Source organism: Penicillium robsamsonii (assembly GCF_028829455.1).
Source record: "Penicillium robsamsonii strain IBT 29466 chromosome Unknown utg000001l_segment0_segment0, whole genome shotgun sequence".
Taxonomy (NCBI): Eukaryota; Fungi; Ascomycota; class Eurotiomycetes; order Eurotiales; family Aspergillaceae; genus Penicillium; species Penicillium robsamsonii.
Genome location: NW_026643219.1, coordinates 2,123,737 through 2,143,577, shown reverse-complemented (window position 1 = coordinate 2,143,577; position 19,841 = coordinate 2,123,737). Strand labels below are relative to the sequence as shown.

Here is a 19,841-nt window from a genome sequence, read left to right as displayed (position 1 = left end):
AATAAAGTAATTATTCGAGCGAAGTCGGTCGTTAATGGGTCGCGTCAAATGCCAGAACATCAGCTATGGGTTCTTAAAGCAGTTTGCCAGTAAGCCTTCATACTGCAACACCGCAGTATGCATATTGTTGAACTACTTTGTGTCCTGATAGTAATGATCAGTCGATGGCGTTGGATATATTCAATATTATTCCCCTGCTACTCAACTCTCCCGGCGGAATTAAAATTGACATATTTAGTGTATTTCCAAAAGACTTAAAAGGCAATTTTGCACCAGTCGAAAAATGTGTTCCTACAAGAGAAGGAATAAGGATAACTGTTGTTCATTCAAGCAGCGTAGCACTACTCTTACTCCGCCTTCCAATATATATAATACAAATGATCAATCATACAAAGCCATGTGGGCGCCCCATCAAGGGGGAAGGGGATCGCGATCGTATGCAGGGCGCAGACCAATTGAATGTTGCGCAGACCCTTGACAACGCTGGAATGTAGAATATATTCAGCAGGCCAACAACTGAAACTTGTGAAATCTCCAAACTAGAATCTTGACACAAGATTGCATGGGTTACCCGGTTGAATGAAGTTCGCCTCAAGCTGGGTACGCCGTACTCCTTACGTTGTATGTGGTTAAGCCCATCGGATCGACGCCTCAAATGCCGCATTCGCCACGAACCCCCCTTGCTTAGCCTGTGATGTATCAATTCAATTTTGATTTGGGAAGGTCATAAGAGAAAGAATTTGTACAAGTCCAATTAAAAGCAGGATTGAAATACATATGGAGTTCTCCATAGATGCACACTATCACTATTAATCTTATTCTATTCTGTAACAAAACATTGTGATACTATTGCCAATAGCACGCCTAGCTCCATATTTAATCTAGAGTAAGACAGGAAACATGTGCATTCCTTCGGAGAATATCATAAACTAGTCATCCTTGCATGAATGCTTGGACATTGTGGAATACATGTGGCAGCCATGAGGGCATTGGCCCTCACATCTTACATTCCTGTTACGACACGCCCGATTATTCCTGTGCGCCCTGTACGTTCTGTCAAACTTAGTGGATATGGTGTACTCCGTGCCTCCATTCCTTTTTCCTCGTCTTGTTACTGTCATGCATGAAATCCTTTTTCTGAATATTCTCTCTAACACCGCATGACGCACGGCAAAATGATGACATTCTCAAGGCCAGCCTCCCAGGACACCGAAAAGTCCCCCAAAGCCCATACTGGAATCGACGAGGTACGGCTCGAATCTACACTTGGGCATAAGCAAGAGCTGGCACGGAACTTTGGACTGTGGAGTTTGACCAGCTTGGGAATTGTCATTGCAAAGTAAGGCATCCATAAATCGGAGATTGTACCGATCAAACTTCGATCGACTAACGGGGCCAAGCTCTTGGGCTTCAACAGGGGGTACAATCGTCGCGGCGCTCCAGAATGGCGGTCCGATGGCTGTTCTATACGGATTGATTCTAGTCAGCGTCTTTTACACGACCATCTCAGCTTCCCTTGCCGAACTCGCCTCCTCCATGCCTTCTGCTGGCGGAGTATACTATTGGTCATCAGTCTTAAGCCGGAGTCGAGGCCGCACAGCAGGGTTCTTCACTGGGTATCTGAACGCTTGCGCGTGGTTGCTATCGGCGTCATCGATGAGCTCCATGTTGGGGAACGAGGGGGTGGCCATGTATCTTCTCAAATACCCGACTGTGAAGTGGCAAGCCTGGCAAGTATTTATCGTGTTCCAGATTGTCAATTGGACATGTTGTGCCATTGTGTGTTTAGGAAATCGGTTTATTCCTCTCCTCAACCGCATTGCCCTCACTCTTTCGATGTGTGGCCTCGTTACAACTGTGGTGGTTCTCACGGTAATGCCGAAAAAACATGCCAGCAGCACCCAGGTATGGACCGAGTACCACAATAACACAGGCGGATGGTCAGACGGAGTCTGCTTCATGACTGGTCTGTTGAATGCTGCATTTGCAGTTGGAGTCCCCGACTGTATTAGCCATTTATCAGAAGAGGGTAGGTCAGAAATAGGAGAAAGGGAAACCACCAACTAACATGTTTCAGTCCCTAAACCCGAGATCAAGGTCCCGCAAGGAATAATGTTACAAATGCTCACAGCGTTCGTCACATCATTTGTGTACCTGATCGCCCTCTTCTACTCCATTCAAGACCTAGACGCCGTCTTTACAAGCAACATCGGCTTTTTCCCGACCGCCGAGATCTATCGACAAGCGACAGGCTCTAATGCAGGAGCCATCGGTCTGATTGCAGTGCTATTTCTCGCGACCTTCCCGACTCTAATTGGGACATTCGTGACAGGCGGTCGAATGTGGTGGAGTCTAGCACGCGATAACGCAACACCCTATTCAAAGTATTTCGGCCAAGTGCACCCGACACTAAAGTGCCCCGTGCGAGCCACAGTTGCTATGAGCGCGCTCGTCACTTGCCTAGGGTGTATATATATCGGCAGCACGACAGCATTCCAAGCGCTGATCTCGTCGTTTATTGTATTAAGCTCACTGTCCTACTTCGGAGCCATCTTTCCGCATGTTTTGTCTGGTCGTGGAAACATGGTTCCCGGGCCATTTTATATGGGGCAGAGACTTGGGATGGCGGTTAATATTCTGTCTTTGCTGTATATTTCTGTTACTGTTGTTTTCTTCTGTTTCCCCTTGGTGTTGCCGGCCACGGTCCAAAATATGAACTATACCAGTGTGATCGTCGTCGGCTTGATGGTTCTCACTACCTTCTGGTGGATGTTCCGTGGCAGACGTCAATACTGTGGCCCGCATTATAGCTTCGAGGCTGCTGAGCGGTTGGCTGCTTTCCAGGAGGGCAAGGAGGGTCGTCGATCTTTTATTGATCTTGGGGATGTTTCGCCTGTTGGCACTGAGCAGGGGAATGTTTCATGATAAACGAGAAATGGACACCAAAAACAATGAAAATGGGCGCGGCGCGAATTGTGGCTATTTTTGCTTGTTGATGACGTTGTTAACGCATGTGTATCTATACCTTGGACCAATTTTGGATGAATAACGACAGCGCTTTGATACAAATCCCTATTATAAACAAGGCGACGCTAGAGATCAAAATGGCCGCATGATTAGCGGACCTTCAATTTGGAATTGGGAATAGGCGTCTTCAGGTCATAACTATCATGCACAGAGATCACTAGTTGGAGAGAAGTTATCCTCTCATCTTCATAGTCGCGACTTAATGCTCTGTCCACCTTCCCAGGCCTCCCCAGCTTCAAGCGTCTGCCAACCAGACACCGAGCCAGCCTCCACACATATCATGTTCTTATAAGCCTCGTCTGGGCCGAAGTCGGCCATGCCCTTGGCCTTTTCAATCCACGGGTTCCAGACAACAACATCAGTCAAAGCTTCCCGGGTGATCGAGAACAAAGGTTGGTCATCCTTCGCTGAGGCAACAACAATTGGAACGGCAGGATCAAGTTGCTGGTAAATGCGATCGGTTTCTTGGGTGATCGCCAATGCGGGGGATGATTCAGTGTGAGCAGTTCCTTGGAGGGTCTTATCGAGGTAGGTCTTGGATTCGAGGCCCTTAACACGGATGTCGGAGATATCCTATACATCAAAATCCATATTAGTGGGGAATTGGGAAAATAACCCTGGGGTGGTTTATCATACCGCAATGTTGAAATACGTGTGCATCAGTACCTGGAACTCAAAGTTCTGCTGGCCCTCATTGCGAACCTGCAGGGCTGTCTCCAGTGAGTCCGTGGTGAGCGTAACACTGTATACCAGACCGAACTCATATGGCCACGATTGGCGGAACTCATCGGTCAGCATCGAGTGCGACAGCCCGAAATCCAACTTTACGGTGAGATCGGTTTGGTCGCTATCCCTTCCGGGCGCTTCCGAAGAGGACTTGCCCAAGAACTCCCAGTTGGAGTTGCGAGCGAAGCCATGTTGTGGTAGGGTTGAGGTAGCGTGGTTCTGGGGCGGGGGACCGAAGACCTGGAGAATAAGCAGGGCGGTTAGCTGTAGCTCTCAAGCGGGGAGATGATCGAGTTCACATACCGGGAACACCAGCGGAATACCACCACGGATAGGCTTGGAGCCATCGAGATGAGCCTTCTCACTGACGAACAGCTGCTCCTGGCCGCCTGTCTTCCACGAGGTCACAGTAGCTCCATATAGGTTCACAGTCACTGACTGGCCAGTGGGCAAGGAAGCTTCAATGATGTTGTCCTTGATGGAGAGGGTGGGCTGCGGAAGGGAAGCTCCAAGTCCAATTGCTGAGGGTTTGTTTGATCGGTCCATGATGTTAGAGGTTTTAGAAAATAGAATTGTGTCGAGAAGAAGAGTTGCTTGACGTTTCACGTCTGAAGCGCCCGGGGATCTTATCGGCCCCGCCTGTTTTGACCGGGTTACAAAGCTCTACCTAAACGTATGACATAAAAATATTTTGATTTCAACTTATGATTTTTAGTCATGTATATACCATTCTTAACCCAGTGCTTTCTCGGTGTCGAAAGTGCCCTCGAGAATAAGCATGCAGTGCGCCCAGAATAGGGCCTTGATATATACATTCTCGTTCCTCTCGAGTCATTGTATCTTACCCGGTTGACAGGCCTTACACCTGAGACCCGTATACTCCTACAATTCTAATTCTGTCTCAGATATTATGTTTGTAACATAGATCTCTAAAAAATATTTTCTCCCCCTTATAGGTAGAAAAAGGCGGGAAAATAAACACTTAACCTACAATACCAATTAAGCTATTCCCACTATAAAAATTTATATATTCCTTTAATTTCAGGTTTAAAAGATTTTAGACCGGACAAATCTACATATTTTATGCCGTCGGAGAGCGCGATTCAACAAAATCGGAGAATTTATAAATAGGAGTAGCTTCAATTGCATTTACAAAACACGGTATAATTAAAGGCGGTTTAAAAAGTAGTATAAAGCTTGGGTCAGGAAGAACATGAGTAGACCAAACACACATTTGGATGGGAGTTACATATCCTTGAATCAACAAACTATATGCAGTCTATATCTTCAGGGCCTTGATATTCGGTATCTATCCTATACTCTTCCGGGTCTTAAAGGACTCCGGCATGCCGGATTCTAACTCAAACACCCCGACATCTGGCACAAAGTCCTGTTCTTTGGGCTGATTGGCGGTTGTCACGTCAGTGCCCTCGGTTCTCCGGTGAGGCGGAATAAAAATATCGTAGTATCGTGGAAACACCAAGCCGAGCAGAACCAAGAGCAAACAAAAGTGCGCCAAAATAAACCCGGCGATCATCATTGGGTCGTATCGCAGGGAGTAGAATTCAGGATACGCAAAGCTGAACACAATGGCCAGAATAGGTGCGCTAACGTACCGGAGTAGAAGAGGCCAGAAACGAGGGATGTTCCAGTTTCCATTGCCGCCAACGACGCCGTTCAGGTCACGTCTTAATTGATTACCCTGTGCATATTAGCTACTTTGGTGCAGGATCTGTTGACAGAGGGGGACATACAGAGTAGAATGCTAGATACCAAAACCGACTGAGAAAGTGGTTCCGCGCCCAGAAGCTGGCGGCCTTCATATCCGGGGTCGTGGCGATGAGGACGGAAAGAACCGAACAGACGATATACAACCCAAATCCGGCGCCGGCGCCAGCTGCTGGATTCGAGATACCGTGTGCGACAGCAACTCCGACAATCTGGCCACCGAAGTATCCGAAATTATACACAACAAAAGCAGGCAACCCTGTCTGGCTAACCACGTCGTGCCAGCGATAGACAGTGGTTGCACCGACGAGCTCCGACCACACAACAAAGATCAAGGCCACGTTGTTAATCCATCGGTCGATTCCATCTAGAAGGTAGAACCCAAATTGAGTGCAGTATGGCAAGCACATGAGGAATGACATTATTGTGAGGCTCGTCACAATCATCGGTCGAGACATTTTCACGCCCGAATCCACGGCCAACGTAGCCACTGCGTCGAGCATCACAAAGGCCGAACTAAACCCGAGAACCACCAGAGTAAAGAATAAAAGGATGGCCCACCAATTTGCACCAGGCATGTGAAGCACAGCCTCGGGGAGCGTCAGGAAACCGACCACGAATGCACCCAATCTCTCGCCGTCCTGTGGCCAACGTCGGAGGTAGCCTACAACACCAAACACGGCAAAGGCAGCAACATTTTCGAATAGGACGTTGCTTCCGCAAATGAGAATTGCGTCCATAACAGCATTGGAGTGTTTGGAATTATAGGAAGCATAGGAAGTAAAATAACCGAAACCAATGCCAGTGGAAAAAAACACCTGTCCGACAGCGGTTTGCCAGACAGTTCCCGAGGCTAGTTGGTCGCTCCTCCATGTCGCCCATAAGAGTCTGATACCTTCGCGCGCATTTTCCAGCGAACAAGAGCGACCGACGATAATAATTGTGGTGACAATGGGCAGACCCATTGTCCAGTAGACGACACGACCTGTCAGGCCCACTCCACGGAAGATGGAAATCCATATTAGAAACCAGATGAAGGCGCTCCAGCCGACCGTCTCACCGATAAGGGCGACACCAGGGTACACGGTATAGTGGGCAACGGCACCATTTCCGGCAGTGAGATTGCCCACGACTGGATCGATATTGGCGACAACATTGCCCATGTAGAATTCCTCAATCCGGCCCTCCCATGGCAGTGGGCTACGGAAGGAGTTGCGGAAATAGTTCATGATCCACGCCAAGTTGACAGTAAAGTATTGCACGACGACAAAACTGATCAAAATCGGGCCCATGCCAACGCCTTTCAGCCGATGGTTGATATTATTGAACGCGATCACCGTCCCGCCACGGTAGGCTTGTCCAATCGAAATCTCGAGAATAAGGGCGGGAATGGCGATGACAAACACTGCTAATAGGTAGGGGATAAACCACTGCAGTCCATAGTTATTGTAGACCACAGAGGGGTATCGCAGCAGATTTCCCTGACCGGCACAGCCTCCCATGGCGGCCAGCAGGAAAGCTGCTCTAGAGGGCCATTGATCACGCCCGTCTTCCGATTTTTTAGGAGGGGGAGCGATCCAGCCTACGGCCTTCTTTAGATACTGGGCGAGTACCATGATGGTACCGATGAAAGGAGGAAGATTTCAGCGGTTGAGACCTTGGTAACCTCATATGGCGAGAATGATGCGATGTTGCGAGATGAAAGCTATCAAAAAAAAGGCTAACAGCAAAAAGCCTGCCCAGAACGTCCGTAGTAGATCATGGACGCTTTTGTATGACCTCCGGCTGATGCCAAGGGGCTTGCCAATCATCTAATCCTGCTGATGGACCGATGCCAAGAGGCTTGGGGAGGAATTCTCATCCTGGGGTCCTTAGATTCGCGGGTCGAGCAATGAGAGGGTCACGCCAAGAGTATTGAAAGCATCCTATTGTGGCAATGGTCCGCCATGTCGTGGTATTGTTGGCTAGATTAATATTCTAAAGTTACGAGTGAATATTAAGCCAGCTTGGCCCTGTCATGTGAGGTCACATGTAGGCATCTATAGTCACGGAGAGCTGATGCCGGGTTCGGAATATGAGCGAGTGGAAGTGCCTCTGAACCCGAAATCGCTTCAGTTGCCAAGGGCGCTGTTCTTGGCAGGGCATCACGCAATTTCATCTGATAGGTTTATATCTATGGCTAGCTATGCGAAAGTTGAATGCATTCAAAATTCCGTCTGACGGGATCGATCGTTCAAGCAAAAGAGCTGGACAGAATGAGTAATAAAGAATAGAATTTTCGGAAATCCTGAAGTCGAATGGCTCGAAAGTTGGGCTCCTTGATTGAGTCAACTCAGTTGAATGGCGGGACTGCCACATATAACGAATAGAGTGGTAGAAGACAGGCATCCTCAGTTTCTATAGTATAGAAAGAAGGTATGGGTTATATATATCCATGGCCATCCATGCAAGAATAGGATACATGCAAATTCCACCTGATTGCGATATGTACTTCCACGGCCTGTGCTTATAGTTATACCTGGTGCTATCCTTCTGTCGTATGTGCTGAGATTATTTATTGTTTCGTGAGGACGCGACTCCAGCTTATCATCCTGTAATATGACTAGAGTCATGTTTTGCTCTTTTGTTCTTAACTGATAGCCCAAGGCTCTTCGGTGTAGACACTGCAAAAGCCCACCATGGGGAGGAGATCTTCGACAAGAGGTCAACCAACCAAAGGATCAAATTCAGCGGTCTGTGTTTCACATATAGAGTCTTAGGACTTGTGACATTGACACCTGAAATGACTACTTTTGGGGACAGAAATGGCCACCTTCCTCTCTGTAGGTTCACACCTCTTCTCGCGAGAACTCCTACTCTGTCCACTAGACTGGCAGGCGAATGGAACCATTAAAACGGAGGACACCATGCTAGCCCGAATAGGGACACCATCTGCCCGAGAACCTAGAGTATCTAGCCCAGCGGTTAGTCGTGGAGGCAGAAGTAAAAGAGCCTCCCAGCCCTAAAGGTGCATAAAGCTCATTGATGACCAAAATGAATCACCCCAAGAGCGGGGATCCTATAGTACAACGCTGCTGGGAAAATCAAAGCTCTCAATATGATTGCTCAATCCTATAGACTCCTTGTAGTCTGCTGCCTCTGATACAGATAAACAGTCGCGGACCAATGGCACATTGAGCCGATGCGGCAATTAACGAGCACATACATATTTTAGCCCACCCTCAGCACTGCCAATGTAAAGTAAGAGCCTCCGGGGCCTAATAGTGATTGGATTCTAAAGACACAACTGCGGGGTAGCATAAAGCCATATCATACGGATTGGGAGACGCGCGAGAAAGTCGTTCGGGACTATACTCCTTGCGCGACGTATAACTTGTTGCCTCATTCTTTTAATTGGCTTCGAATTTATGATCATTTTCCCAATATGTCAGCTCCTGCAGCGGGTATTTTGACACCCCAGGGATTTGGGGCCCCTTTGGTTGGCAGGTTAAAGGGAGCCAACGATAATAACCGGAGTGACCGGAATGACCGGAGTACGAAGCGCTGTCATACAAATAGTATATATAGTAGAGGGTTTTCGTTCTTGTAAAGTTGTGTCCTTGTTCTAATCTGTTATAATCTCAGAATCTGCTTCTACCTGCCTCTTACCATACAAGTATCCATAGAGACTAGCGTCTCGGCTGCCAACCAATTTAGAAATACCATCAGTTTGCAGTCTCAGGTGCAATCTGCAATCATGTTTGTCTCCCCTAGAGCAGTTTGTTCAAAGGCTACGATTGATACTGGAGCTAACTTGGGTTATGATAAAGGTGCATATACAAATTGAACACTACCTCAAAGGGCACTATTTATCTTAACACCAACACCGAGAGTTGGCCAGACGATGCTGAGACGGACGGTGCAGAAAGGTATTCGGATTGCAACCAGTCAGACTGCTCATTCTCTGATAGTAGGGGGGATTAGCATATTAGTTGAAAGAGCTGCGATTGCTGTGATATAGTGGGCACGGGTGACTGTTCTGTTATTTTATTTTTGGGGGCGCCTATCGCAGCTTGTGGAGGAGTCAGAACGTCGAGCAGAATGTCATGCAATATTTCTCACGTACCACAACCTGACGGGTCGTCATAAGTAGATGTCGCGTCTTGATTTGGACTATATGTTCTTTGAAATCTCATCTAGGGCGGCTCCTTTCCCTCGGCTCGCCTGTCATTTAGATCGAGGACATCCTCTTCCAAGGCCGTTTATGCTCCTGAATACGCCATCTGCGCAGAGGCCAAAAAATCCCGATCCAAGCTGTACGTTCACAACTAGGAGGGAAGGGTGAAAGAGAATGTTTAGGAGCTACATAATGGTGTTTTGGGGCACCAACCCCACAAATGTATAACTAACCGGAAAAGGAAATCCACAGATGTTTCGTTTCCACTGTACACTGTACACTTTGGTCATCTATCTATATATTACCTACGGCTTTGGGTGTGGAGAGTGTACTCCCTGTGTGCCTGACATGCCAGCTGCTAGGCCAGCTTGCATCATATACTTGATCGTGACTTGCTAGATTGAACCTAGTCCGATATACTCTTTAGGAAGGAGCGGCGGTCTGCGTCATAACATCCAAGTAAACTGTGCCTGAGCACCTTCGGGTCAAACGCCAACTGGCCATTATGGACTCGGTATTATTAAGTGGTGTGGAAGTGATAGCGTGAGTGAATTAGACACATTCCATGTCTGCTTCTTACTTTTTTAAAGACAATCAATAGTCATAATGTTCAATGTTTGGATTCTACTATACTCGCAGAAAGCCCCAAGTGCGGAAAACACAACGTACAAGAAAAAGGATTCGGGACCAAGCATGCCAAGAAATAAAATACGTGCTGTGTGCTTCAAGTTATGAAGACATATAGGATGCAGGTGGGGAATAATGATGAGACGGGGTCCAATATATAAAAAATCATATCCAACAAGTTTCGCTGTAAACGCCATTCGCTATGCTGAAGTATTGTGTCGCGTTGATGCATTTTGTGCTTCGCAACGGAGATTGAAGAGAAGATCATCGACCTCGCGGAAGGCGCTCGGGGACAAGGTCGTCGTTTTTATTTCACCCAAAAGGCTTTTCAGGGACTGGGTGATGCCTTGTTCGCTGATGCCAGATTTGGGTTCGGGGGGTGTTTCTTGGGTTTGGGTACCCGTAGTGACAACACTTGTAGTTTGCTCGACCATTCCACCGGATTGTTGCACTTCATCCGTATCGTTGTCAATATCGATGTCTGGCTTCACCGGAGGCTCAATAGACTGCTCTATTTCAGAGTCTTGAGTGGCAGTTGCCTCTTCGGTAGAAACAAGAGAGACGTTCTGCTCCGCTTGGTCTTCTGTAATGAGGCTCTCGGGGACCATGTCAAGATCGACATTAGGTGGCAAATGGTCAGTATCGACATGTTCCTCGGATGGGATGCTTGAAAGTTGAGGTTGAGACACCTCAAATGCATGCTGCTGAGACCGTGTTTTGCGGGAGCGGGTATCCCGAGGGACACTTTGGGCGGTGCTATCGACAACAGACTTGTCCTCAAGACGGATGGATTTGCGAGACCTTTTGGATGGCCGAGGGGTCTCAGCATCTTGTGTTGGTTCTTGTGCCGCCGAGTCTTGTGTTGGAGGGATTGAGTCCGTAAGGGCGTTACTATCCTCTTTTCGTTGGGAACTGCGGGTGGATCGGCGAGTCGCAGTTGGAGACAATGACTTGGATGCAGAGGCGGACCGAGAAATGGCAGAGTGCGAAGGCGAAGCATCAGCCTGCAATGACTCAGTATTGACAACGTCTTTAGCGGTGGACAGCCGTGTCGACCGGCGCCTGTCGGTTCTTGCAGATGAAGTAAGTTCCTCCTGATCCCGCTTTCTCTTCCTCGTGGATGGCTCATTGGGAAGATTTGCTCGCTCCGGGTGAGTCCTATCGTCCATATCCACTGCCAGTTCCAAGTCCTGTCCAAGCTGTGATGCGATTTGTGTGTCTGTCTCCTCGCTCGAGTCCATGAAAGTATCCGGAAGGCTATCGGGAGGCACGTCCATGGCTTGCTGAGGTTCATCGTCCGCAGGCGTAGACTGAGTTTGCTTCCGTTTCTTCTTGGAGCTTGAGCTTGGTCTACTCCTGGGAGCAGGTTGTTGGACAGGTGTCTTATCAGAATCAACCGGTATCTCCGGAGAAGGCTCTGCTGTGTCTGAGTCTTTACCGCGCGCAGATCGAAGTCGCCGGCTGGAAGTTATTTCGTTTGCCCGAGGTGTAGCGTCGGCATTTTCATTTTCATTATCATAGTCATGGACATCGCCCATAGGTGTGTCTTTGCTCTCCGTTGCAAGACGAGAAGTAGCCGGGCTGTTGACTGTTGACTGTTTTCCGGAGGTACCAACAAGAGCCTTTCTTGCTTTTGCAGCCCTTCGCCGTGCCCTTTTCGAACGACCCTTCCGAGGGCTTGGGCTCCGAGATTGCATCTGGGGAGGAGATGATGGAGGGTCTATACCCGAATCTACAGGCACCTGGATTGACCTTAGTGCGTCAGAGGTCATGGCAGGTGTCGGGTCTCTAGTCCCAGGTGTTGGAGACGAGCCGATGAACCCTTCTTCATTCTCAGTAGGGGCGAGAGTGGGCGTTAGAGGAAGTTCGGTCAATGACCCCCCCTGTAGTTTGTGCAGATTGGGAGGAGTATCGAAGCCCAATTTCCGTGGAGTACTGGCTGGTGACGAGGATTGAAGGGATTCAATCATCGAAAACATTTCACGATGGCTTCTGCGCTTGTGAGAAACCGAAACGCCATCAGCAATTTGCGCATCTGTGGGCTGCTGAAAGTTACTTGGCAACTGGGGTTCACGGAACTGGTCAGTTGGCTTGAGGACCAGGGAGGAGTCGTCGGTCCGTATGACGGGTGACGAAAGCTGAGTGTCCTGAGACGGCCGATGCAATGGCTGATCTGTCTCGTCTTGCGGAGGAGGCGGAGGTAACATCTCGGTATCCTGGTCACCGTTTTGAAGAGGCAAGGTTGCGGCCTGGACCCTGGACTCAGCAGTTTGTACAGCTTCTAAAATGGCGACCGGAGTGACAAACGACTGTGAACCAAAGGTCAAGCCCCAAAGTTCGACGTATCTCCTGGTTGTTGAAATGTGTAAAGACTCCAAACCGGCGCACAGAATAGGCTCAAAGTTTTTCAAAGAAGGTAGATCATGGGAAACTGATGTTTGCAGAATATTGATAGTAGCCGACGAGAGTGCACGGCACGATGTCAGGATTCTGCTGTCAACGCCGCGGTCAACGTGGATTTTGTAATATTCGTCCTTCAGCCAAACACTAAGCGATGACTGGAGAGATTGAAGAAGTTGGCATTGGAACTGCGGAACACCGGTGCCAAGAAAAGAAGTCAATGCCTCGATGAAGTCGGCAAGACCGTGGGATTTTGATGCGCTGAAATTGTCGTATGCACTGTGTAATGTTTGGGAAATTGACTCGAGAAGTTTATGAGGAAATATAGCATGACCAGTTGCCTGGATGCCGCCGCGATCAATCCCTAGCCCAGTTCCTTGCATGAAAGGGATAGACAAGGAATGGCCAAGCAGTGAAGTTGAGGGTAGGTAGGTATCTTCAGCGGAAAGATGCATGAGGCGTTCGGCCATGGGTTCCACAATCATCGTGGCAACCGCTTGGTTCCCTTTCTCTGTTCGAACCACGCGAACAAAAGTTTCAAGCAAATGAGACCACTCTTGAGAGGCGGACGGAAACGAAAGGCCGAACGAGAGAATCTTGATGACATTTTCGTAGTCACGCGATACAGAACCATCGCGCCCACGAGCGGATTCCATAGGGAACGACTGCAAAGCATTTGCAGCCGCCTGGGCAGTGGCATTCCAAACCACCTCCGATAGTAGAGGCGCACGGGGGATAGCACTGGCCTTCGTAGTGCTCAATTCTGCACACTGTTGGAGAAGTTCGAGACGAGATCCACGGGAGAATCTGCCATTGCAAGCTGCTTCAATGTTACCCAACACAAGGTGTGTGTAAGATTGCCCTGGCACTATTTCCCTTGCAGTGCTGCTGATTATTCGAAGGAGATGAAGAATAGCACTTTCTGGGGTCATATTTGGGTGTGCGTGTGTGGGAGTGGTATCGGGTTCGTCCGCGTTTCTCAAGAGAAACTTTTCGGTAAATGGAATGCCCCCAATAGAAACAAGCATTGTTGTAGACAGAAATCTGAATCTTTCGAAGAAAATGTCTGCGGTGTCGGCATTCAACGAGGGCGGCCCTGCACTCCAGAGACGGTGCAGTAGACTCCAAACACTAGCAACAGCTTGCATCGATTCCCCTGAAGGGGTGATTTCTTTGCTGGACGCAAGCGACAGAGAACTGGACAGACTGTTCCAGGCCAATGCAACCTGGGATTGGCCAATCGCGTCATCAATCCAAACTGAGGCTTTGAACATACGCTCAAAAACTTTCAGAATTGAGGTAATTCTTGATCGAACCCATCTGCTATCGGCTGCAGGGAGTTCCTCTGCTTCCATTTTGGCACAATCATTGATTCGATTCTCTGTCCATATTTTGGCCTGCGCACTCCACAACAGGTTCGTCAATATGCGTGAAAGACAGTCGCTGAGAACTGGGGCTGATGAGAAGATGCCTGAAGATGGAATGGCCACATATTCCTCCCAAATAATATCCAGATGCTGATAAGAAGCCGAAGGACGGAAAGTGTAGTATAGCAGATTGTAATAGCTGGTCAGAGCAAGCTGAGTGGGCGGGGCTCCGGACTTGTCGGTCTTCTTGCGGTCGAATTGAGAGAGTACCGGTTTGCCCAGCATTTTGAGGAGAGACCGGCTCGTCGATTCGTTGGGGCTGACAGCAAAAACAAATCTATTCCAACCAACGATAGCTTGCGCCTTGATCACAGGCTCGCTGCAATTGAAGCATTTTTGGAGAACTAGAACCCATTCTTTAAAATGATCCCATTGCTCCAGGTTCCATCTTTTGCTCCGGAGAAGAAGGATAATGATGCTCCAAATCTGAGGAACATGCTCACCGCTATCCACCGTCGGCATCATCCGAGCCATGCGCTCACGAACCTCAGTTACAAGCTTCCGGTCGTGCTCTAGTGGCCGGTCGAAGAGATCCCGGATGTTTTTCGACAGTATAGGATTTGGACCGGCTTCTGTGGCAACCTGGAAGCCAAGTGCAATCGCTTTTGACCTGGTATCCTTCAAATGGTGAAGCAGTCCAAATATCAAGTGTTCCATCCATAGATTTGCCTGGGAGATGAATGCGGGCTTGGCTTGGCCTAGCAGCCGTTGGTAGATGTTCAATCGATGGGAAACAATTGCGTTGCCACTGATATTCTTGGTTATTTCTTGTAGTACCGTTAAAAGACGGGCTACGCGAGCACCGGTCATAATCTTGGGGCCGAAGTTTTGAGTAGACAATATGGACATGTAGTGCGTCAAAACGGATTTGGGGGCCTTGGCCTCATGGAGGCAAGTGATGGAGTGGTCGACCAGAAAGATTTTGAATTCCTCCGAAAGCTGTGTCGAGATTTCCGGATGCCAAACAAACGCAGCTGACAATTTGAGAGCCTGATTGGCAAGGTTTGTGTCGAGGGGGCCGCTGTTCGTAAGGTCTCGGTTCACATCTCGCTGAATAAACTCGGTGATGAGATTCAATTTTTCGGCAATCTTCTGACCCGCCGGAAGCCCATCGTACGTTCGTAGCGCGCCAAAGAATTGCATGTAGGCGTCGAGTCGGGAGCTCATTGACTCGCCTGCCAGTTGTTGGATGACCGATTCGAGCAGCATGGCAAGCGATTCGGCGGTGAATGTATCGACATTGGGTGACCAAACGGGAATCGGTGACTGAGTTGCTTTTAGGATCGACTTTGTAGGTTTGGAGTCCGTGGAGGGAGGGATCTTGAAGTCGGGGGCCGATTTCATAGCACTAGCAAAGGTTGGCGGTTTGATGTATTTGGGCCATGGCGAAAAGTTCACTTTCTTCGAACTGCGGCTGGATGGGCCGGCTCCCACCGATCCCAGCGCCGAAAACGATGACTCCTTGGGTGTTTGAACGGCTATTGGTGAATCAGTGTTCTCAATGACGATGCGCGAAGTGGTCCTTGGGGGTGTAGGCGGACCAGCAGAGAGCATCTCCACCATGATTTGGATCAGAGGAAAAGTGTGAAAAAGAAAAAGAAGCGATAGTCAATGATCATTGCGGAATGAGATACTGTTCAGGCCCTGTCCATGATCTGTTTCAGATTGAAGAATCAAGAAGCCAGGTCAAGTCGAGAAAACTAAGTTCAACTTCCGACGCGCCGCGATGCGCGTAAAGTGTCACCGCCTGAGGCGACGAGGCATCAATACGCGGACTTTTCATGGGATTGTCTATAGCTTCAATAATCATTAGAGATCATTTCAGTGTGTGCATGGCAATGGGCAAAAATAATAGCTTTCATTGTTCACACTGGATAACATTTTCTTCTATCAAAGTCACATTCTTCAAGCAAACGGCGGAGTTCAAAGTTCGTGTTTCACTAAATATCTATGACTGAATTGTACAAGATAGGGCTTTTCTTATAAGTGTGTACTATGTAATATTATTGGATGGATTTCTGGAGCAAAAGTTCTTAGGAGAAGCAGCTTAGGTGCGGGACACAATAATTTATGACGATTTGCCTGACTTCCCCGCGTGGCTCCCTCTCCTTTTTTTTGTTCACTCGTCAATAGCTACCTACTGAAGCTACTGATCTGATTTTACTATTGTACTGTGCAGGGGATTCTATTTCAGCACAAGACCTTAGTGAAAGTGACAGCAGTCCTACATCGTCCCCTTTACTCGGAACATTCGAGTCAGTCCGAGCTCATATCAGTATGGCGTTTCTTCAGATGCAAGGAACAGGTATGTTGTGGGGATTGAGAAGCTCCACCTTGGCAAGCAGGTCCACTGACTTGATCTTGTGCATACAGCGAAGCTACAACAAGTGACACAGCTTCTGAAGTCTCTTGAGAAAGACCTACAAGAGAACAACCTCTCAACAGCCGGTGAGTCGGATGCGATAGCCACAATACCTGTCTAATGCTAATCCCTTCTACTATTAGACCGAGTCCAGATCCTCCTCCAACTCCGACAACACGGCACAAACCCTACCAATGCGGAACCGATCTATTCACAGAATGTATGAGCACAACAGAGGAAGCTGCCCGTTAAGGATTACAATTGCAATTGGTTCTGATCAGTTACAGGGCATAAATAAATTGGTGAGGTATGGCGTTGAGGGGGAGACCCCTGACGTACGTCGAGCAGCATTGCGATGTGTTGCAAACGCGCTATTACTTGACCCCAAAATGCGCCAGGCTTTTGTAGACACGGGATATGGTGGAAAACTAGCAGAAAGGCTCAAGGTAGGCCCACAGCAGATGAATGTCGGTGCCAAAGCTGATATTTGATAGACCGAAGACTCGGAAGATGAGATGGTTACAAGTCGGATATTGTTCTATGCGACCTATAACACCACGCTGGACTTTAAAGACTTGGTTAAGAGCCACGCATTGGGCGATAATGTCAACTATGTGAGTGAATTGTCAGACTCGAAATTTGCTAGATATGCCGCGCTGACCAGTATAGCAATTGAGCCGCCATGCAAGACAGTTTCCCAAGTCAGGAAGAAAGCCATTGTCACAAATGGACGAACTGGCATTGTCAGACACACTCAAATTGATATATAACATTTCCAAGTTATTTCCAGATCTCGCTACCAAGTTCTCTCCCTCCATCCCTCATATTTTGAAGATTATATGCCGCATTGATATCCCAGCAAAGCCCCTGGATGGTTTAATCGGCGGCCTGCTCAATACATTGTCCATCCTTGACTTGGAAGAAAAGAAAGGCAAAATTTTCGAGAGCAGCCCCCTTTTTTCCGACATTCGACCCAAATTGCAACGTGGATAAGTTGATCAGCATCTTGGATCGGGCCGTATCCATATACAGCCCCAGCGAACTAGAGGCAAACGCAGTCCCATTGCTATATTCACTCATCGCTATCCACGAAGTGGCACCCGATGGACCTCGCAAGTATATGGAGTCGCTTCTTCTACCCGAGGACACCGACCGAAGCTTGCCAATCGGACAGTCTGGAACACTGTCTTCAAAACTTCTGAAGCTCTCGACAAGCCACTTTGCCAATCTGAAGGTTACAATTTCCGAGCTGATGTTTGTTTTGTCGGGCAAGGATGCCGAGAAACTTACTAGGAACATTGGCTACGGCTTTGCTGCTGGGTTCCTGGCAGCGCGAGGCATTGATATGCCACAAAGTGCAAGCGAAGCATCAGCCCAAGATGACCCCGAATCCGCACGCAATCCCATCACTGGACAACGGTGGGCCGCTGAGCCACAGGATTCCGGTCCTCCCATGACCATGGAGGAGAAAGAGCGCGAAGCAGAGAGACTCTTCGTGTTATTTGAGAGGTATGTCCATTGTACAAGAGCTATATGGTTCATTTGCTAACAATTACCACAGGGCCAAAGCAAATGGTCTGATCAATGTCGAGAACCCTGTGACTCAGGCTCTTCATGAGGGAAGATTCGAAGAACTGCCCGATGATACTGATAGTGACTGAGTATCATCTTCTAACGTGGTTGTTCAGTCTGGCAATGTCAGCTTTTGAGTATGCTTCATTACAGCTGCATGCACGTCTATGACATAGACTATGCCCTATATAGTAGCTCTGTAGCGATGATGCTGGCGTCAATCCAGAATCTATTCGAGAGATTCTTTTGTCAATACACTACAAAGGGAACATCGAATCCAACAGCAAATTGAATATAGTTGAGATGGACATTGCATTTATACCCGTCCACGGGTTGCGGGCGGAATGACGTTATGCAAGGCGGAGGGTGCCTCTCCGCCCGTCAAAAAAATTATGCGCGGGGCACCGAACACCTCCCACTTGATTTCCTCCACACTCATATCCCTGCTTTCTTGTGTTCATATTTCAAAGTATTTACTTTACACGCAACCGTCAAAATGTCGAAGCCATTCAACCCCGAGGAGGCGGAGAATCTGGAGGATGTACGACCCCGCGTCCATATGGTCTAAAGAACATTGATCGCTGACAATCACAACAGATGGAGAAGCAGTTCGCCGTCAAAGGTTAGCCACGCATCGATTTACATCCCATCCACACCTTCGGACAAGATCATAATATTGATACCTTCTCACATTGCAGCGGTTGAACATCTCATGACATACTGGTCTATCTTGGAAAAGGTCAAGGGCTCCCAGCTTCGCTTGACCAAGCAGGACGATGATATCTACAATTCATTCATGGAGGCATTCCCCGATTTCGATCCCGCCGGTACTCTCGTTGAGGACGAGATGAAGAGCAAGGCTGGCAAGGAGAAGTGGCGCAACTGGATGCTGCAGTGGGATAAGATCGAGGACTTCAACTTTGGCACCATGATCCGTACCCGTGCAGATGCCGAGTATGACCAGGAGACCACCATTTTCGGTGTGCGCATGCAGTTCTACGCTGTTGAGATCGCTAGGTAAGTACTGAATGGAGTTGCGTGAGTCATGTATGGAAACTAATGGAGTCTTCCAGAAACCGCGCCGGTCTGAACGACTGGATCTATGAGAAGGCCCAGAAGGCCAGCTCTTGATTACAAACCGTGTCTCATTGCTGCTGTTTTTGAATCGAGGACAGTTCCACATCCGGGCTGATCTGGCCCACGGCATTTGCCTGTTTCCTTGCGGCGCAAATGAGGAATGGCCTCGACTCTGTGATACTGATTATAAGATCTCACAGTATCATGGTTTGAGGTTAATTGTTACGATAGAAGCGCGATCATACCCATAGATATGTGGTTCTGGTTTAGCATTGAACCGTTAATCGCGACTCAAATGTAGATTGGCTGTCCGCCAGGACTTCGACCGTCTTTCAACATTGAGTCTGAAATATACCCTGAATAAAATGTCATTTCACTGATTCTTTGTCTATCTCCTCGGTCGCTATTGTCTATGTGGGCAGGGCTCTCTTTGTGGGTGATTGTGGCCCGCGCATCAAACATTTGAGTAAGCCCATCCTCTAGCCTCATGTTTGTTCGACTTAGAAATTATCCATCTACGCTCCAGTCTGTGATTGCTGTCTTAAGGATGAGGCTGATGAATGGTACATTCATCTCAAGTGCCTTTCAACAATGTCGGGGCATGGGTGTCTTTGTTCTGCACCCCTCTTTAATGTTACCCCATTGGGGAATTTCTTAGTATTGTTCTTTTTTTGTTGATTACACTTGTCAAACGATCCTGAATTAGCCCATGATGACTATTTCATGTCGACCTGTATCG

At 48.3% G+C, this 19,841-nt stretch overlaps 6 protein-coding genes across 6 annotated transcripts; 3 read left to right on the top strand and 3 right to left on the bottom strand.

Annotated features, from left to right (window-relative positions):
* Nucleotides 1-1,175: 1,175 nt before the first annotated feature.
* N7447_000845 (putative choline transport protein) lies at nucleotides 1,176-2,925 on the top strand (the record flags this gene model as incomplete). Its single annotated transcript, XM_057225121.1, has 3 exons — nucleotides 1,176-1,339; nucleotides 1,401-2,029; nucleotides 2,078-2,925. 3 exons carry the CDS (start codon nucleotides 1,176-1,178, stop codon nucleotides 2,923-2,925), a joined length of 1,641 nt encoding a protein of 546 aa, XP_057089137.1.
* A 288-nt stretch (nucleotides 2,926-3,213) lies between these two features.
* N7447_000844 (D-hexose-6-phosphate mutarotase) lies at nucleotides 3,214-4,416 on the bottom strand (the record flags this gene model as incomplete). The annotated part of the gene is made up of 3 exons (XM_057225120.1): nucleotides 3,214-3,600; nucleotides 3,664-3,993; nucleotides 4,057-4,416. Coding segments are annotated over 3 exons (1,077 nt in total), but the record flags the coding sequence as incomplete, so codon positions are not given.
* A 646-nt stretch (nucleotides 4,417-5,062) lies between these two features.
* N7447_000843 (sodium:neurotransmitter symporter family protein) lies at nucleotides 5,063-7,097 on the bottom strand (the record flags this gene model as incomplete). The annotated part of the gene is made up of 2 exons (XM_057225119.1): nucleotides 5,063-5,455; nucleotides 5,508-7,097. The coding sequence occupies 2 exons, from the start codon at nucleotides 7,095-7,097 to the stop codon at nucleotides 5,063-5,065; spliced, it is 1,983 nt and encodes a 660-aa protein (XP_057089135.1).
* A 3,367-nt stretch (nucleotides 7,098-10,464) lies between these two features.
* On the bottom strand, nucleotides 10,465-15,654 carry N7447_000842 (uncharacterized protein; the record flags this gene model as incomplete). The annotated part of the gene is made up of 1 exon (XM_057225118.1): nucleotides 10,465-15,654. One exon carries the CDS (start codon nucleotides 15,652-15,654, stop codon nucleotides 10,465-10,467), a length of 5,190 nt encoding a protein of 1,729 aa, XP_057089134.1.
* A 714-nt stretch (nucleotides 15,655-16,368) lies between these two features.
* Nucleotides 16,369-18,114, top strand: N7447_000841 (synembryn; the record flags this gene model as incomplete). Its single annotated transcript, XM_057225117.1, has 8 exons — nucleotides 16,369-16,396; nucleotides 16,465-16,539; nucleotides 16,597-16,673; nucleotides 16,741-16,899; nucleotides 16,948-17,067; nucleotides 17,123-17,438; nucleotides 17,500-17,962; nucleotides 18,015-18,114. 8 exons carry the CDS (start codon nucleotides 16,369-16,371, stop codon nucleotides 18,112-18,114), a joined length of 1,338 nt encoding a protein of 445 aa, XP_057089133.1.
* A 407-nt stretch (nucleotides 18,115-18,521) lies between these two features.
* On the top strand, nucleotides 18,522-19,156 carry N7447_000840 (polysaccharide biosynthesis domain-containing protein; the record flags this gene model as incomplete). The annotated part of the gene is made up of 4 exons (XM_057225116.1): nucleotides 18,522-18,566; nucleotides 18,623-18,647; nucleotides 18,724-19,042; nucleotides 19,099-19,156. 4 exons carry the CDS (start codon nucleotides 18,522-18,524, stop codon nucleotides 19,154-19,156), a joined length of 447 nt encoding a protein of 148 aa, XP_057089132.1.
* Between the last annotated feature and the right edge of the window lie 685 nt (nucleotides 19,157-19,841).